Source organism: Hyperoodon ampullatus (assembly GCF_949752795.1).
Source record: "Hyperoodon ampullatus genome assembly, chromosome: 1".
NCBI lineage: Eukaryota > Metazoa > Chordata > Mammalia > Artiodactyla > Ziphiidae > Hyperoodon > Hyperoodon ampullatus.
In genome coordinates this window covers 29,835,665-29,854,944 of record NC_136914.1, presented here as the reverse complement: position 1 = coordinate 29,854,944, position 19,280 = coordinate 29,835,665, and the positions used below count along the sequence as shown (strand labels likewise).

At 32.9% G+C, this 19,280-nt stretch overlaps 1 protein-coding gene across 3 annotated transcripts in view; it reads right to left on the bottom strand.

Moving 5' to 3' along the window:
- The window catches only part of FSTL5 (follistatin like 5), a gene marked incomplete at both ends in the record, with an annotated part of 543,379 nt that extends 524,668 nt beyond the window's left edge, over window positions 1-18,711 (bottom strand). For all 3 annotated transcript variants that reach the window (XM_079698612.1, XM_079698613.1, XM_079698614.1), the window contains one exon: window positions 18,586-18,711. In XM_079698612.1, coding sequence (XP_079554738.1) covers window positions 18,586-18,711 — 126 coding nt within the window. The remainder of the gene's footprint in view (window positions 1-18,585) is intronic.
- Between the last annotated feature and the right edge of the window lie 569 nt (window positions 18,712-19,280).

Sequence of the window (19,280 nt, the reverse complement as noted above, 5' to 3'; positions counted from 1 at the left end):
CTAGAAAGAATAAAATATTTCACTTCATATCTGTAAACCTATGATTTTTTCTATTGGTGATCGATTTTAAAATAAGGGCCAGTTCACATCATAATAAAAAGTCTTTTCCTCTTTTTTCTTCCTGTGTTCCTTTCCCTCCTATGTTGGCATGTGTAATAGATTGGAGTGTGTCCCCCCAAAATGATATATGTTGAAGTCCCAACCCCAAGTACCTCAGAATGTGACTTTTAATTGGAAATAGAGTCTTGACAGAGGTAATGAAATTAAAATGGAGTCATCATGGGCCCTAATGCAATATGACTGGTGTCCTTGTAAAAAGGGGAAATTTGGATACAGACAGACATGTACAGAGGAAATACAATATGAAGGCACAGAGAGAATGCCATCTACAAGGAATGCAAAAGATTGCCAGCAAACCTCCAGAGAAAGGAGAAAGGCCTGGAACAAGATCTTCCTTCACGGCTGTCAGAAGAAACCAACCCTGCAGATGCCTTGATCTTAGACCTCTAGCCTGCAGAACTGCTGGATTATACACTGCTGTTTTTCTAAGCCACTCAGTTTGTGGTATTTTGTTATGGTGGTCCTAGTATACTCACATAGTATATGGTCATTTTTATCAAGTGGAACATTTGTTTATTTGAATCATATCTATTGTGCGGTACCAATATATTGTCACAGAAAAAAAACCTAACAATTTCTGGCATAAATATTACTGAGAGTTGACACATTCCCCTTTTAATTACTCATAAGCTAACTATTGGTTTATATTTATCTAGGGAAACATTTAAAATTCAATGTATGGCTCTGTAACAAAATAACTTTTCAGTGACTGAATTGGGTCTTGAGTATTTTTGAAGATGGGTACAATGTTCCTCCACTTCTGAATATGTATTGCACCTGAGTTTATATGCTTTGGTGGGTTTGAGTTGTTATTTTGTTTGCTTGTTTGTTTATTTGCTGGAAGTAAAATGAAGGGTTCTTGTTCAAGATAAAAGGCAAGTTCTAATATCAAAAGTTTTTTGAGAAACCTCCATACTGTTTTCCACAGTGGCTGCACCAATGTACATTCCCACTAACAGTGTACAAGGGTTCCCTTTTCTCCACACCCTCGCCAATATTTGTTATTTGTAGACTTTTTGAAGACGGCCATTCTGACAGGGGTGAGGTAATATCTCACTGGTTTTGATTTGAATTTCTCTGCTGACCCAGCAATTCCATTCCTGGGTATATATCCGACAAAAAAATAAAAACATAATTTGAAAAGATACATATACCATAATGTTCATAGCATCACTATTTACAATAGCCAAGATATGGAAGCAACCTAAGTCTTCATCAACAAATGACTGGATAAAGATGATGTAATATATATGTGTGTGTGTGTATGTGTGTATATATATATATATATATATATATATATATATAATGTATATATGTATATGCATGTATATATATGTATATGTATATGCATGAATATATATAATGGAATATTAGTCATTAAAAACAATGGAATTTTGCCATTTGCAGCAACATAGATGGACTTGGAGGACACTATGCTAAGTGAAATAAATCAGACTGAAAATGATAAATACTGTATGATATCGCTTATATGTGGAAGGTAAAAAATACAACAAACTAATGAATATAACATAGAAGAAGCAGACTCACAGATATCGAGAACAAACCAGTGGTTACCATTGGGGGGAGGGGCAATATAGGGGTGGGGAGTGGGAGGTACAAACTACTGGGTGTAAGATAGGCTCACAGATGTATTATGAAACACAGGGACTATAGCCAATATTTTGTAACCACTGTGAATGGAAAGTAACCTTTAAAAATCGTATAAAAATAAAAAATAATAAAAGATAAGAAAATGCTAGGACAAAAAACAAGGAAAAAAATTAAAGAAACACACGAAGAGGACAATAAAAGAATAAAGTAGTGGCTGAGGTAATGAAGGAAATGTGACCGAGGCCTCGTGGCTACCCAGCTCCCAGGGAGAGACAAAAGAAATGATGAACTCAAAGGTGCCGCTTTGAGGAGTGATTTTCTGAGGCTCTGCTTTGGAGCACAGGTGACCGGTGCAAGGAGTCATTCTCTCCCTTCCAGGTCAATGGGCAAGAAGCCTCAGGCACCCAGAGTGCTGCAAAGTGATGTGGGGAGCCGCTTCAATTATATCCTTCTTCCTGACACATGTGCGCTCTGGGAAAGGCAAAAGCTGCAGAGAATGCACACCAAAGGCTCTGCCACCCTAGGACTCCCTGAAATAAATGAAGGAAATATCTGTGGCCCTGAGATAGGATCAGCTACACAATTTGCAGGGCTTAGTGCAACATGAAAATACAAGGCCCCTTATTCAAAAATTATGAAGAATTTCAAGATAGTGGAAGCATAGTTTAAACTCAAACATGCAGCCCTACTAAGCATGGGGTCTCGCTCAGTTGCCTAGGTCACATGCCAATAAAACATGCCCTACCTGGATATGATTTATGCAGAGGCAGATAGGGTAGCAACTGATACGAGATAGTATTATTAACATAATGGGATTATGGTTAAGCACATATATCAATTTCCTATAATTCCTCCATTTACTAAGTATGATAGCTATTTGAAATCTTAAAATTTTAATTTTCTGCTTTTTAACTGCTTTAAAAATTAAAATGGTGAATATGCTAAGAGTATCTGACTCAGCAATATATTTCGAAGTATTAAACAAATAAATGGCTTACTAGTTTGAGAGTTTACTTTCTACATTTTTTTAATTAAAATGATCAAGAAGTGTTTTCTAAATTCTATTAGAATTAGGTGCATGAAGTAAAAATATCTTCCTCATTTATATATGGCACATACTATTTCTGATTAGCAACATGAATACAAAGTTTGTGATATTTTCATTATAGATCAAGAATATAGTCTAAATTTCATCTCATCATGCATTTACTATTCTCCTTGACATGGATTTCTAAATAACAGTTGAGTAGTCTAATTTGAAGTGTGAATATATACTAGCCAGGTAGTCTTACAAACAAAATGAGGAATTCTTAACACTCCTGCTTGTTCACAGATTCAGGATATTTATGTTGCTTCTTGTTTAGTTCAATTCCTACTACAATTTCCTAAAATAAAATGATAACTTCTCTTCTCAGCACCTGCTTTACCTTCCTGAGAAAGTGCAGATAATACATACACTACATTTTTTTCTCTTCTATGTTTCTTCTTGGAACAATTTTTACACATTCATACACTTGACATTTCCTATCCTCATTTCATATGGATACAACTTCTAAGTAAGAAATCAATTTGGGATTGATTATTAATTGTTATAATTAAATATTAAATAATATTTTGTCTTCCTCATGTTCCCCTTTGCAACTAGAAGGTAGGTTACAATAAAGTTTACTTCAAGAATGTTTAAAAAATATATTTTTACTCACACAGCTTAGTTGGATATCTGAGCTTTTCTGCCTACACTGAACTACATTTTCAAATTTTTCATGTTTTCCAAAACAAGAACAATAACAATGATAATATAAGTCATACAATTCTCTTCTTATAAATTTGCAAATGGTCCACAAACCAAATTCTCCCTAAACAAAACATTGCCCTATTGAACTCTCTCCAGTTTTTTATACATGATAATGATAATATCCTGCCTTAAATTTGCATATCTATTTATTATGTGTACTATATGCTACTTTAAATTGTGTTTTTTCCTTTTTCTGTTCAAATATACCCAGCATGCCCTCTCTTGTGATCCTATTGAGTCCTCCAATTGCATTGTTACATCTCAACATTATTTAATCTCCCATGTGTCCTTAACTCTTCTGAGATTATTCTTTTAACTACCCTGTGATTATTACGATTATTTGCTGTGTTATTTTGCTCCATTATTTTACCTCCCTTCTCCTTTTTCTCACCTGTAAATTATGAACTATTTTTGAAGTACTGGTTTTCTGTATTTATCCTTAAATATACTTAGTTTTAAATAACATAGCCTCTTTCCAATGCAGTTGTTATAAACTTCTTTTATATAAGAGAATTTTCATATTCCTGCTTTCCACATACAAAACAATGATTGCATTTAAATTTCAAAAATCCTGCTTTAATGGTTTCCTGAGTTTTACTGATACCCTGTATTGATCAATGTGTTGTATCAACTAAAACTCTGTAATGAAATGAAAGAACACAGTAAAATCACCCTTCTGAATCTTACGCTGCACAGTAAAAATGCTGAACTTGGATGCTAATTTCTAAAAGAAAAACAATATGTATCATTATATATGAGAATTAGCTATCTAAATTTGGCCTGGACAGTTGTCATTGAATTTCTTTTTTTTTTTTTTCTAAAATCTTGTTGATTTGTTATTGTTTGATCAAACCAACTGCCATCTCTTTTAAAAAAATCAGTTTCTGTCCTATTCTAAAATGATAAATGCCTTACTTTGAAAGATTTGAATTTGGACAACTGTGCTTCAATTCATCTCTCTGGAATTAACCAAGGTTCCCATTTCATGAGACTTTTCTAGGAAGTTATTCTTATTACTTATTCACTTACTTATGAAGTGAAGTCTTAAAAATTGAGCTTATCCTTTAAAGTGTTTTTCTGCCCTGTGTTCTTCTTACCAGAAACTTGTATAAACTTTGTAAAGCCACATTTCATTCTGTAGATTCAATGAAAAATAGACTAAGAAATTAAGAAATACATTTTCTTCCCTTTCTCTTGCCCAGTATTTACCATAATTACGTTTTCTATATTTTCTTTCTGTCTTAAGAGTTCAGCTATTTCCACATAGGTTAGGATGGTATAATCATCCACAAAAAATTAGGTGAGTATTGGCCTCAGTTATGATGAACTGGCATGGATACTTAGATATTATATATGCTGTTGGTATAACATCAATATCTACAACAAGTGATCAAGGAATTTTTGATGCAAAGAATCTTAATAGATGGAGGGAATATGCGGGAGTCTTAAGTCAAATAGCCTGTATTTGTAATAATTTTTCTCAATAATGTTAGTTTAGTTGACATTAGTTCAACAGATTAAACAAGGCATAGTTAATAAAGGACATCTAATCAGAGCTCACAATATTACTTCACATCTATAAAGTCAAAGTGTAAGTGCTTATTTATTAAAGTATATCCTTTTTTTCCCACCACCGACATAGAGGGAATAAGGATAAAATCTTACCAAGATAATTCCAATTATTGTTAATCTTCCAAAATATAAAGTATATTTAAAATGTTGAAATAAAATATATAATTAATTTAAAAAGAGGATAACCTTGCTCTGAAATCTGTAAGGAATCAAAAAGGGATAAGCTCTTATATTAACAAATGAATTCAAAAGTAATTTTTCACCTATTTATTACTAATTCAATGAATAAATACATGATTTTGTTTCTAGGTATGAAATTAGTTCTTAAAACAGAGTCAAGTTTAATAGTCATAGGACAAATATACTGAAAACAATTTTAACAGTGTAATTGCATTCTGATACAAAAGCAAACACTTGTTGTGTGTAATGTAATACAGTTGAGGTCTAAGATATATTCAATTACAACATAGTTGACATTTTTAAGTTTAGTATGTGGGATGGTTAAATTTATGTGTAAACTTGACTGGGCCAATGGGTGTCCAGATATTTGGTCCAACATTATTATGGGTGTTTCTGTGAAGATGCTTTTTGGGGAAAACAAACACTTCAATAGGTAGAGCCAGTAAAGCAGATTGCCCTCTCTATTGTAGGTGGACCTCATCCAATCAGTTGAAGTATTGAATAGAACAAAATGTTGACTCTCTTCAAGGAAGAAAGAATTCCTCCTGCTTCAGTCCCTTGGATCTAGGATACTGGTTTTTTCCTGTCTTTGGATTTGAACTGAAATTTTGGCTCTTCCTGGTTCTCAAGACAGCCCACCTCCAGGCCAGAACCACACCATCAGTTCTCCTGAGCCTCCTGTTTGCTGACCCACCCTGCAGAGCTCCGTTATTATCTGTCCCCATAAGAATGTACATCAATTCCTTGTAAGAAATCTCTTTCAAAATACATGTACATAGATTGGGAGCTTGAGATTGACATGTACACACTGCTATACGTAAAATGGATAACCAAAAAGGACCTACAGTATAGCACAGGGAACTCTGCTCAGTACTCTGTAATAACCTAAATGTGAAAATAATTTGAAAAAGAATAGATACATGTATATGTATAATTGAATCACTGTGCTGTACACTTGAAACTAACACAATATTGTTAATCAACTATACTCTAATATAAAATAGAAATTTAAAAAACAATACAATAAACATATACAATGAAGAAAAAACAAAACAAAACAATATATATGTACATCCTATTTCTTCTATTTCTCTGGAGAAGCCTGACTAATACAGAATGTACAAATGTTTGTTATTAATGAATTGCTGTTAATCACTATACCACTGTGTGTGTGTGTGTGTTTTATGATATAAACTCAATATAATGATATACTTTTGATTAAAAAAGAGTAACTTATTTTACATTGACCATTTTCAGAAACATTTGTCTTTCTTTTTTGTTTCTTTTAGTAAATTAATCTGATTGATTATATTGCAAATGTCACAGTAAAACTGTTTATACGAAGGCAAACTGATATATTTATTTATGCTATGCCTTTAATCTTTGCAAAAAATAGAAAATTTCTACATCAAGAAATATCTCAAGAAGCAACAAAACAAACAGCTATACTTTGAAAATATGCTTCTGATTAAGAAGTATTTAGATGATATTCGACTGCAATAGCAAATGTAAAACATGAATATTTGTTGTATTATAGTTTGCTTTGGTGAATTAATTTTTGTTGGGAAAATATATAGTGGGCATTATAGGGAAATTAATGGTTATAAATAAAAACTATACTTATTCTAGTACACTTTTATGTAAAATTGAATATTCCTGCTGTACTCCTCTTTTACAGAATTAAGTTAGGATAGATCAGGCAATGTTTTCAGGGTTTGCAACTTTTGCCAAAGCAATACAGATGCTATTTTTTGAGAATTCTGAGATTCTCGAGCCAATTAATTTTAAAAATAAATTGAACAATGTATGTTATATTTGTTACCTTGTAAATGGTGAATCTTATAAGCTAAAATATACCTTTTCACTTGCATTTCTACATTTCTCAGGTAGTTCCATGCTTATGAAAACCCTTATTCTACCAAAAAAGGAAATTAGTTCAGCACAATTAGTCTTTCACAAAGTCAGATGGATTATGCACAGCTACTTTCCAATTTTAGGTGATTCTAAATTGTTGCCTTTGGTGACTTTAAGTGATTCCCCAGGCACAAGTATTTGCTCACCACTTAGTAATTTACAGATTTATTATTTCCCTCTTCCTAAGGAGATTTACAAATCTTTTTTCCTGTCAACTACATTTATTATTTTTAAATTCATGATTGTGCAGTTTCCTTTGAATATTTATTACTGTTTAATGGATGGTATTCTTAATGCTTGCTAAGTTTTCTTTATTTTTAATTTGAATCTTTTGTTACCTTCTAAATTTACCCATATGGATATTATAACTGTGACCAAAGGATTTTCTTCTGTAAGACTGAAAATTTCAGTATGGAATACCAAGGGCAATATGTACTGTGGCTTTAATAAATATCTGTTGAATTGATATTTAATACATATATTACCTTAATTGTTAATATACATAAAATATGACAGACTGAATTGGTCTTCCTACTATGCACCCCTTTGTATAATCTTTGGAATTAGTATCTATCTTACCATTATATGAACTTCATATAAACAAGTCCCATATATTTTTCCTTTTATTATTCTGTATGCTACTACAATGGTGGATACAGGTTATTATGCATGTGTCAAAATCCATAAAGTGTAGAACACCAAGAGTGAACGCTAAGGCAAACCATGGACTTCAGGTAATAATGATTTGTCACTGTAGGTTCATGAATTGTAACAAAAGTACCATGTGGTGCAGGATGATGATAGTGGGGGAAGCTTATAGATGTGGTGCCAGGAAGTATATGGGCACTCTCTAGACTCTCTACTCAATTGTGCTGTGAACATAAAAGTGCTATAATAGTCTATTTAAAAATTGGGAAAGAGAAAATAAGCCCCTTAGGAGAAAATAAAACCACACTGCCACCATTGCTGATAGCATATGTAAGTATCCTTCTGACAGGATGTTGAAAATAGACATTTTTTGTTGGATGATTATACCAGTTGGTAGTATAATGACTGACAGCCCAATCTTTGAATGGGCCATTTGTTTAACACACACAACTGATAAACTCCCAATCACTTTCAGACAGCCTGGTGGCTAGTTCAAACTGTTTGATCTTCAGTAAAGACCTTTGCCTCTCAGGCACTCACTTTTCCCATCTGTATTATATGCTTTTAAATATGGATTGAATATTTTCTACTATTTTATAGCTCTAAAACCACTATCTCTCAGCTCATATACAGGGAACCCGATGCCAGAAATAAGCAGTAAGCAATATTAGTTAAAACTAATCCTATTCTTTTCAACTGTGATCTGTACACCATAGGGTTTTTATGCCTTAAACATGTTGAATGTCAAGCTCATAAATCAGGATATTTCTTTTCATTTATAATACAGAGCTCTGCTATCTGAATTCACAATAGAATTTTAATAATGGAAGATGTACAAAACAACTTATATTTAGTTTACACATTGAAGTAGTGAATATAAATATTAGGTTGTGGTATATTAATTTACGTCATTTGCCTGTTCTTAACTCATAAGCCCTTTTTCTACATGTACATGTTTAGAGTAACCACACTGAACCCTGTTATAAACTATGACACATATATATTTTTTTGAACAGGAGGTAGTATAATGTGCTTAATTAGTGGTAGATCTGAGTATATGAGTAGTTTGTTTTCTTTAACAAACTGATGTGTACTAGCACATTCTTTCCACAGAAATGAGGAGAAAAATACAACTATATCTAAAGAGAAGAAGGCTTTGGAAGTCAATCAAAAGTCAATCAAAATGAACAGTAATGACAAACCTGTTTAACCACATCTAGGTCCTAATATTCTGGTGCTTCTTGATCAGTAAAACAATCAATAACTGTTCAGGGAAACAGGGATAAAGCCACTGTTTTTCAGCTATCTATCTATCTGTCTATCTATCTATCTGTCTATATAAATTTTTTAAATTACTGAGTTGGGTAAGAGAAAGCATTGTGGCTCGGGTCACTTGAAATTCATCCCACAGTGGTAAAAAACATCATAAGTGCCCAAGACTAGTGCATAAACAGAGCTTTCTGGAATCCTGACAAGCTTGGTTCTAATATACTATATGAATTTGATTTATTTGATTACTTTGTTATATTTTATTGAATAGATGTAAGTAGAATGCTAATGCATCCCATTTTTAACATTTCAAAACCTCAAATCTTCAAACGAAACCAGTTATAACTACTACTTACAAATTTTTACAAAAAATATTTTAATGTAGGGTCATAGAGGTATAAAGGGACAGACTATGCATATCACCCTACACATCTGTAATAATAGTACTGCTTTGAGAATTCATTCTCAAAAGGATCAAATGACTAGTAGGTTCTTATCTTGAAGATTTTAAAAGTTAGATATATCCCTTTATTGACTTATTTTTGGTAAGGCAAGTGATTTAGTGAACCACATGCTGATTTTCCCCAGATTAGCAAATATGTCCTGGTGTAAATGAATAAATATGAAAGCAACACATTCGAAGGTTAACAAAACATTTTTTTCCCTAAAGTTCTAAAAAGGACAAAATTAAGCAGTAAAAGGTAGGATGAAGTTATACCTATGCACTTGGTTTGCAAATCAACTTTGAAATACACATCATTAGCTTAGGCCTTAGATACACCTGATGGTGACTCTGACCTCCTGATACAGGTGGTACTCCCCTATTGTCTTGGGAGACAATCCTCCTCATGTTTTTGCACATCTCCTGAGCAGAGACACTGACTGTCATTTGCTCTGGAATCTATTCAAGGATGTTTGTACAGCAAGCAGCTTTGAAACACAGAGATAATGTCCACTTCCGGAGCAAAGGCAAGTGTATATACAGCCTTAGAAGACAGAGATTGTATCTCTAATTGCAAAGGACAAGACTACCTACTGTCCAGTATCCTAAAGATAATGTCTTCTTCTGGTGCAAAGAACAGTCCATATGGTATCCTTCAACGCACAGATCTTCTATATCCTATGGTGTATGCTGCTGTAACCTAGCCCTCTTTGCATAGTCCTGTGGAAACTAGGCTCTAGGCACTAGCTCAATTAATATCAGAACTTCATTTATCAGAAAAAAAAAGTCCTCCTTTTTCAAACATAATTTTTGTATTAAAAAAAATCTGAGTTGCATTCTCTAATAACTAGCAATGCTGAGCATCTTTTCATGAGCCTTTTGGCCATCGTTGTCTTCTTTGGAGAAAAGTCTATTTAGATTTTCTGCCCATTTGGATTGGATTGTTTATATATATATATATATATATATATATATATATATATATATAGAGAGAGAGAGAGAGAGAGAGAGAGAGAGAGAGAGAGAGAGAGAGAGAGAGCTGTATGAGCAGTTTCTATACTTTGGAGATTAATCACTTGTCAGTTGCATCATTTGAAAATATTTTCTCCCATTTTATAGGTTGTCTTTTCATTTTGTTCCTGGTTTCTTTTGCTGTGCAAAAGCTTTTAAGTTTAATTAGGTCCCATTTGTTCATTTTTTGTTTTTATTTCCATTACTCTAGGAGACTAATCCAAAAAGATATTGCTGCAATGGATGTCAAAGAGTGTTCTGCCTACATTTTTCTAGAGGAGTTTTATAGCATCTGATCTTACATTTAGGTCTTTAATCCATTTTCAGTTTATCATTGTGTATGGTGTTACAGAATGTTCTAATTTCATTCTTTTAGGTACAGCTATCCAGTTTTCCCAGCACCACTTATTAAAGAGAGTGTCTTTTCTCCACTGTATATTCTTGCCTTTTATTTGTAGATTAACTGATCATAGGTGCATGGGTTTATTTCTAGGCTTTCTATCCTGTTCCATTGATCTATATTTCTGTTTTTGTGCTGGTACCATACTGTTTTGATTGCTGTAGCTTTGCAGTATACTCTGAAGTCAGGGATAGTGATTCCTCCAGCTCCATTCTTCTTTCTCAAGATTGCTTTGGCTATTAGGGGTCTTTTGTGTTTCCATACAAATTTATTTTTTTTTGTTCTAGTTATGTGAAAAATGCCAAGAAATGCAAATCAAAACTACAATGAGGTGTCACCTCACACCAGTCAGAATGGTCATCATCAAAAAGTCTACAACTAATAATAACTAATAAGTGCTACAGAGGGTGTGGAGAAAAAGGAACCCTCCTACACTGTTGGTGGGAATGTAAATTTGTACAGCCAGTATGGAGAACGGTATGGAAGTTCCTTAAAAAACTAAAAATAGAGCTACCATATGATCCTGCAATTCCACTCCCGGCCATATATCTTGAGAAAAACATAATTTAAAAATATACATGCACTCCAATGTTCATAGCAGCACTATTTATAACAGCCAAGACATGGAACAACCCAAATGTACATCGCCAGATGAATGAATAGAAAAGATGTGGTATATTTATACAATGAAATATTACTCAGCCATAAAAAGAATGAAATAATGCCATATGCAGCAACATGGATGGGCCTATAGATTATCATACTAAGTGAAGTAAGCCAGACAGAGAAGGATGAATATCATATGATATCTTTTATATGTGGAATCTAAAGAAAATGATACAAACAAACTTATATACAAAACAGAAATAGACTCACAGACATAGAAAACACTTATGGTCACTAATGGGGAAAGGTGGGGAAAGATAAATGTGGAGTTTGGGCGTAACAGATATACACTATTATATATAAAACAGATAAATAAGGACCTACTGTATAGTGTAGGGAAATATATTCAATATTTTGTAATAACCTATAAGGGAAAATAAGATATATATGTATATGTATAACTGAATCACTTTGCTGTGCACCTGAAACTAACACAAAATGGTAAATCAACTATACTTCAATAAAAAAATAAAACATCAAAAGTCAGAGATTAGGGCTTCCCTGGTGGCGCAGTGGTTGAGAGTCCGCCTGCCGATGCAGGGGACACGGGTTCGTGCCCCGGTCTGGGAGGATCCCACATGCCGCGGAGCGGCTGGGCCCGTGAGCCATGGCCGCTGGGCCTGCGCGTCCGGGGCCTGTGCTCTACAGGGGGAGAGGCCACAGCAGTGAGAGGCCCGCCTACCGCAAAAAAAAAAAAAAAAAAAAAAAAAAAAAAAAAAAAAAGTCAGAGATTAATAATAATCAATCACTAAGATATATATGGAATAAATATATATATATTAATTAATTAATTCCTTAACATTTACTTAATTAATCATTCCACCATGATGTCTTTACTTCCCTCATCACGACCATTTTTGCTCTTACATAATGGTCCAAATTGATTCTTGACCTCTGCAAAATACATTAACATTTTAAAGGGCCTTCCCTTGAACATGCTGGAAGCAGTAAGATATTTTAGATGTAATAGCACAATTTTTAGTCAGTCAGGAAATAATGCTCCTGGGTTTGCCTGAAGGTTTCTATCCTCTGAGCAGTCATGGTTTTGATGTGTTGTTTAATGTTTTTCTCCTTCCCTAGAGTTCTCTCCTGCCACTCTTCACCAATCCACATCTATCAATCATTTAATACCAAAAGTAAAACATCACCTCCCACAAACGACTTCTTAGAATTATAGTGCACTGCCATGCATAGCAACACTCTCTGGACTTATAAAATTATGCAAACTCTTGCACAGTAACTACTCTCATAGACTAACATTTTGATTTAGGAAGTAAAGGGATAGTAATGCAATTTTGGTTTGCTCTGCACTATAAAGCTGGGCATCACATTCTCTGGCCACACAAACATGTAAGCTATTTAACATATTTCAGTGGTCCCACTAGGTATACTCAAAGAGAACTCCTTACTGTCCTCATAAGATCTTCCCTCTGGCTTGGCTTTGATTACCAGAATCAGCAAACAATGTAGCAGTGTGATCAGTGCTGTAGGTAAGAAAAAGGATGTAAGATAAGGCACCGACCCTGACAGGATTTACAGTGAACTGACTAGGGTAATATGCTGTAATATTAGTACATACATATTACAGGTTTGTGACTACAACAGGAGTTTTAATTGTGATAGGAAATTATGACTCAGCAGGAAACAGAGAGAAGAAAGAAATACTGGATGAAAAAGAGGAAGAAAGGTATAGGAATGGAAATGAAAAAAAAAAAAAAATACCAAGACAGTAGAGGAAAAGGAGCCCAGAATTTGTGGTTAGGTGATAGGAGTTTACATTCTAGTTCTCTCTTTATTGGTGAGAACAGGCTATGGTTATGCTGAGATAGCAAACAACTCCCAAGTCTCAGTGGTTTAAAACAGAAGATTTTCCCCTCATTTCATATTGCAATTTTAATAATATCATTTGGATAAACAGGAATAATACTCCCTGCATTGCTGGATTATTGTAAATTAAATTACAACAATGTATATGAAAGTACGTAGTGCAATATAAGTATGCAATGTTCACTAATTGCCAGTGTGTTTCACTCATCCTAGTTGATTTAGACAATTAGGATGATTTAAGCAGACACCACCTTGATCAGATGCTGTTTGTCATGCTAGAAGAAAAAGAGAATTCAGGAAGATTTTACAATTGGGATCAAATGTTCAGCCCAGATGCATTTCATGTCACTTCTTATAATTCATTAGCCAGAAGTAGACACATAGTCACATCAACCACAAAGGGACCAAGACATAAAATCGTGCCTTACTACTATGTGATCGGAATGCAGAGAGAACAGGAAATACACAGCACACAGATCAAATTACTACAAAAATTACTCACTGTGGAATGGGCATTAATATATATAGACTCTGCATTAAATCCTAAATCCTGCTTCCTAACATTATAAGGGTGTTGTATTAAACAATTACTAAACATTTTTGAAGCCCAATTTTCTCATTTATCAAATGGTAATAAAACCACTTATGACATGAAAATCTTCATATAATTAAACCAATGTATAGAATAAAGCTAACAGAGTACCTGGTATACAGTCAATGCCCTGTGAGACTAAGTTCTGTATGGGCTGCTCTGAGTATTCAAATTCTGGAGATGGCTTAAAATTTGGGAGACTATAGGGAATTTTCTCACAAATGTACATGGCAGCCAATAGTTACTACTATGCTCAACACCCAGATTCCTAGCAACAGACCAGCAGTTAGGGTGGTGACTATTGCTTCCTAGTGAGACTTCATTGGGAGATTGGCCTAAACCAGAGCTACAGCAACCTTCAGAAGAAGGCATTCAATCTGGCCAAGAAAATGGAGGTGGGAACACTGTGGTTGTGCTTATGGAAGGGCAGGAGGAACAATCTGAACGAACATGAGACGTTTCTCGTTGAAGTTAGTGTCACGTTGCTTTACTACCATCATCATCTTTATGCTTTTCTGGTCCTTCTTCCCCATCTGTGGTCTACCTATGCTTTTATCTACCTCTTACTAATCTCATTGATTCTATCCGTTCCCCTCTCTTCTCCTTGGGAAACTAACTTTTCCTCTCTGATTTTAATAATATCATTTGGATAAACAGGAATAATATTCCCTGCATCCCAGGATTATTGTAGAATTAAATTACAACCATTAACATATATGAAAGTATACAGTGCAATATAAGTATGCAATGGTTATTTTAAAATAATAATGAAGGAAGAGCCACTATTTGGATTTGCATTTTGTAAGTGTATTTTACAATTTTACAGTGCTAATGAATTCCTACTCTTAAGTTCAATACATACTTGTTGGGTAAACACATTGGATGAAACACAGGATCAGCTCCCTTAGATACATACTATGGACTATAATTAAGATTCTATAATTAGCATGATGGATTAATGTTACTCATTTTTATCTTGAGACAAATATATTTGTAATCGCATTTGTGTGTATATAGAGTTGTAAATGATATAACTATGTACATATATGTTTATAATTATATCTACACTATTTCTATCTAACATGACAAATAGTTCTCACATTTCAGTTTTTGCTCCCAAAAGGGGATTCATTATACAGTTAACACACAAATATTTGATAAAAATGAATTCTGTATATACATTTGTCCAGATTCAAAGTACAGTCACCTCTCTGGGGAAAATGTGGAGATTGGCTAATCAGAACTCAGTATCTATCATATCTATTATTTTATAGTTTTGTAGTTAATAATATTTAATACTAGTGACACCTATCCAAAGGTTTACAGATGTTACTATTCTTTGTAATTTAAATAAAAGTATGTAGGTTAAAAAATAACAAATAAGAGGAAATCAATTTATGTAATGCTATCAAAATAATGTATTTAAAAATTTATTAAGTATAGCTCTATTGATTTTACTCTGGTAAAATGGTAGAAAAAGAAATTATTTCTGACTTACTAATTATAATAATATGATATAATTATATATGTATGTCATCTTGATTTAAGCCTTATTCTAGCCAACAGATGGAATCATTCATTCTACATATATTTGTTTCTTGTTTACCATGTGCCACATACTGTTCTAGGTGCTGTGTTATAGCAAGATGAATAGTAGCTTATATCATAATGGAAAGAAACATCCAACAAACTAATAAGTAATTAAAATAGATATCTTGCAAATAGTGATGTATTCTATGAGTGGAAATAAGAAATAGAGACACAGACGTAGAGAACAAACGTACGGATACCAAAGGGGGAAGGGGAGGTGGGATGAACTAGGAGTTAGGGATTGACATATATACACTATTGATACTATGTATAAAATAGATAACTGATGAGAACCTACTGTATAGCACAGGGAACTCTACTCAATGTACTGTGATGACCTAATGGGAAGTAAATCCAAAAAAGAGGAGATATGTGTGTATGTATAGCTGATTCACTTTGTTGTAGTGTAGAAACTAACACAACATTATAAAGTAACTATACTCCAATAAAAATTTAAAAATAACAAATAAATAAATATGAGAGAAGAGTACAGAAGAAAACGTTTTACAAAACTATTTAGAATATCAGTAAGAAGACTAAAAAATGTCCTTCCTATTTAAGACCCCCCCAAAAAAATGGACATAAAAAGTTTAGAACCTCTGGGACTAATTAATAAAAGCTTATTTCCCAGCAAAAAAAAAAAAGAAAAGAAAAAAAAGAAAGAAAAGAAATCAAACAGGGGATCTAGGGAATGTCTATGTTTGTCCCATTTTCAATTATGGTTTGAGAAAGCCTAACAAAGTAGCATGTGAACCTAACTGGAATGAAAGCAGTGGAAAAAGGATGACCAGGTATCCGTGGTCAAACAGTGACTGATATATAAACAAAAATAAATAGTACAATGAGATTAGTCTTCAAGGTCTTGGGGAAGGAAAAGAAGATCCCAGTGGCTGGGTCAGGGGTTGATAGTGTGTGGAAAGTATCTGGTGGGACTTTGCAGGAACTTGCACAGCTCAGGGTGCTTCTTTATTCCTGTCAAATACACATGTTTACACACACACACACAAAGTCACAGAATGCCTCTTATAGCTTCATGTCACCTCTGTCTCACATCATTTGAAAGTTAGGTATTACATAGCATTCTCTGCTCTCTGCTTCTACATACTAGCAATCATGTATTATTTCTAATTATTTCGGGCTAAAGACACAGAGATGGAAAAGATTGGGAGGTGACTTTGATCATTTTGGGTGGGTATTAGTCTTTCTAAAACAGGTTTAACTTATTGTGTTGTTTCATTTCCTTAAAGGTTTCTTAAATCACGCAGTGAAGGATAAGAAATTTATCTTCAACGTCCAAATTTAATTCAAAATTATTTATAAATAATACATAAAAATCTGTGGTTTATATTTAGCAGGGGAACAGTCAAAACTCCTAGTTATGCATTCTACCTGTCATTTTTCTGACATCGATTCAATTAAACAGTATCTACTATATTCATGGCACCAGGAATGAAAAGATTAGAAAGGCACAGTTTCTGACCTAAAGACACATAACATAGGGCAGACACAAAGCATGGAATAAAATATTCACTGGGTCTGTAACAGTATGAGTCAAACGTTGAATTAATAATGTGTTTTGAGAGCATTCATAAAGGAGTTATTATTTCTAAGTTTGGGGCAGTGATAAAACTTATTGTTAGTCCATGAAGTAGGGGAAACAAATGATATTTGAAAGATAGTGGAATGAGGCCAATTCTCCAATTGTATTTATCCAGAGTGAACACTTTAATAATTTATTTACTTTTACGTGAGACTAAATTTCTACAATGATTTTTGACATTGAAGTATATTTTATATTTTACTTATTTTCTCTTTTATTCCTATCAAATCTATCCTGTATGTTATATCCTAGCCTATTGATATATTTAATAAATATATGCATTCAGAAAAATCCTTTAACATTCTAAGAATTGTTATTTCTCATCTATAGAATGAAAATAGATATGTCTTCATCAGTTTGTTCTGAAGATTAAATAAAATAATAAATTTAACAGCTTAGCCTAGTGTCTGGCACATAAAAATCCCAGTAAAGTTTAGCAATTTTATCAAAATACAATAATGTGATGAAAGAATTTCAGCAAAAATAAATGCTACTAGCATGTATTGAATGTAATGGAGGAAATCAATATAGTTATGTTTATTTCAAGTGTTTTTTAAAAGACAAGTAGCATAAGAAATTTTAAAATACATATATTCTTTTCAAAATCAGCATTTTTGTCTTTTCTCAGTTCTCTAGGAAAACAAAAATGTACTGTAAACTTATTTGATTGAATAAAATGTTGTTTTAGTATCTTATTTGCAGTATCATGATCTGTTATTAAAATAAAAGCACTAGCTTAATTTACTGTAAGTATATAATCTATAGAATTTATAGAATTCCTAAATGTCAACTTATTTTTTTCTTGAAAATATTTAACATAAATAAAGTATTTTCTCAACATTAGACAACACAAAATTATGATTTTTGATGAACTTAATGTCTAATGATTTTTATAAAAACAAAAACTTTGCCAAACTATATATCTCTAGATGGTACAGACATCCTTTTCTGTTTATCTTTATGAGAAAATCAAGAACATAACAGTATTGCTTTATTTTGAAAGTTCTAAACTTAAAATTAATATCAAAATAATAGAAAGCATCTGGGTGATTAGGTCTTAACATATTTACTGATCTTTATAAATCCTTTACTATTACTTCACGTGAACTTTTAATGACATATTTTTAAAATAGCCCATCTCTATAATTTGTTTAAAAGTATTTAATTCCCAAAGTTGTAAGCTTCCAAAAGTACTACCACTTCATGTTTTAAAATGTGATTTTTATGTAAATTATATTCTGAAAGCATATTCTGAAATAAGTGCTCCTAAGTGAGTAGTAAACCAGACAACCAATAGTTTAGTTCATAACGTCTAGACACTAGCAGCAAGTCCAGATGGGTACTGTACCTTGTGTCGCAATCTTATTAGAGGCTGATAAGACTTAAGGCCATATCCTGCTTCTTTGGTTGGCCTTCCTTCTGACTCCAGAAAAATGAATCCAAGAATCAAAACAGCTGACCAGCACTTAAACATCCTTATTGCTTTTCACCTGTGAAAATTAACATTACAAATCATCAGAAAATACATTCTATATTGAATAAATGTATCAAGAAATATTCAATAGCAAATAGAAATCTTAATAGATCTAATCAAAACCTGGCAGCAGTCGCCAACTGAATCCATAATAGATAAGCATCTATGAATAAAGATTATCTTCTTGATCATAACAAATATTGTTTGTTTTACTCATACAGCTTTATACAACATTGAATAAGTAGAAATTTAGGGGCCAATAAAAATGTATTGAGGAACAATTAATAAACACACGTTGAAAGAAAAATTTTTTAAAAGAGAGAAAACATTAAACAATGATAAATTTTCTAAGTATCCATACAGAATACAATTATCAACATATTTTTAAATCTCAAACTCCTCTTTGAGTATATTTGATGAATAATGCTTAATAAAACTATAGCTATTATAATTTACTGGTAAATATTGGTGTGAGGTTGATAAGACAGTCTTCTATGGTAAGTACTTAATAAACTGAGATACAACAGAAATTATACAGATAGGCTATATCGAGTTATGAAAGCATTTTA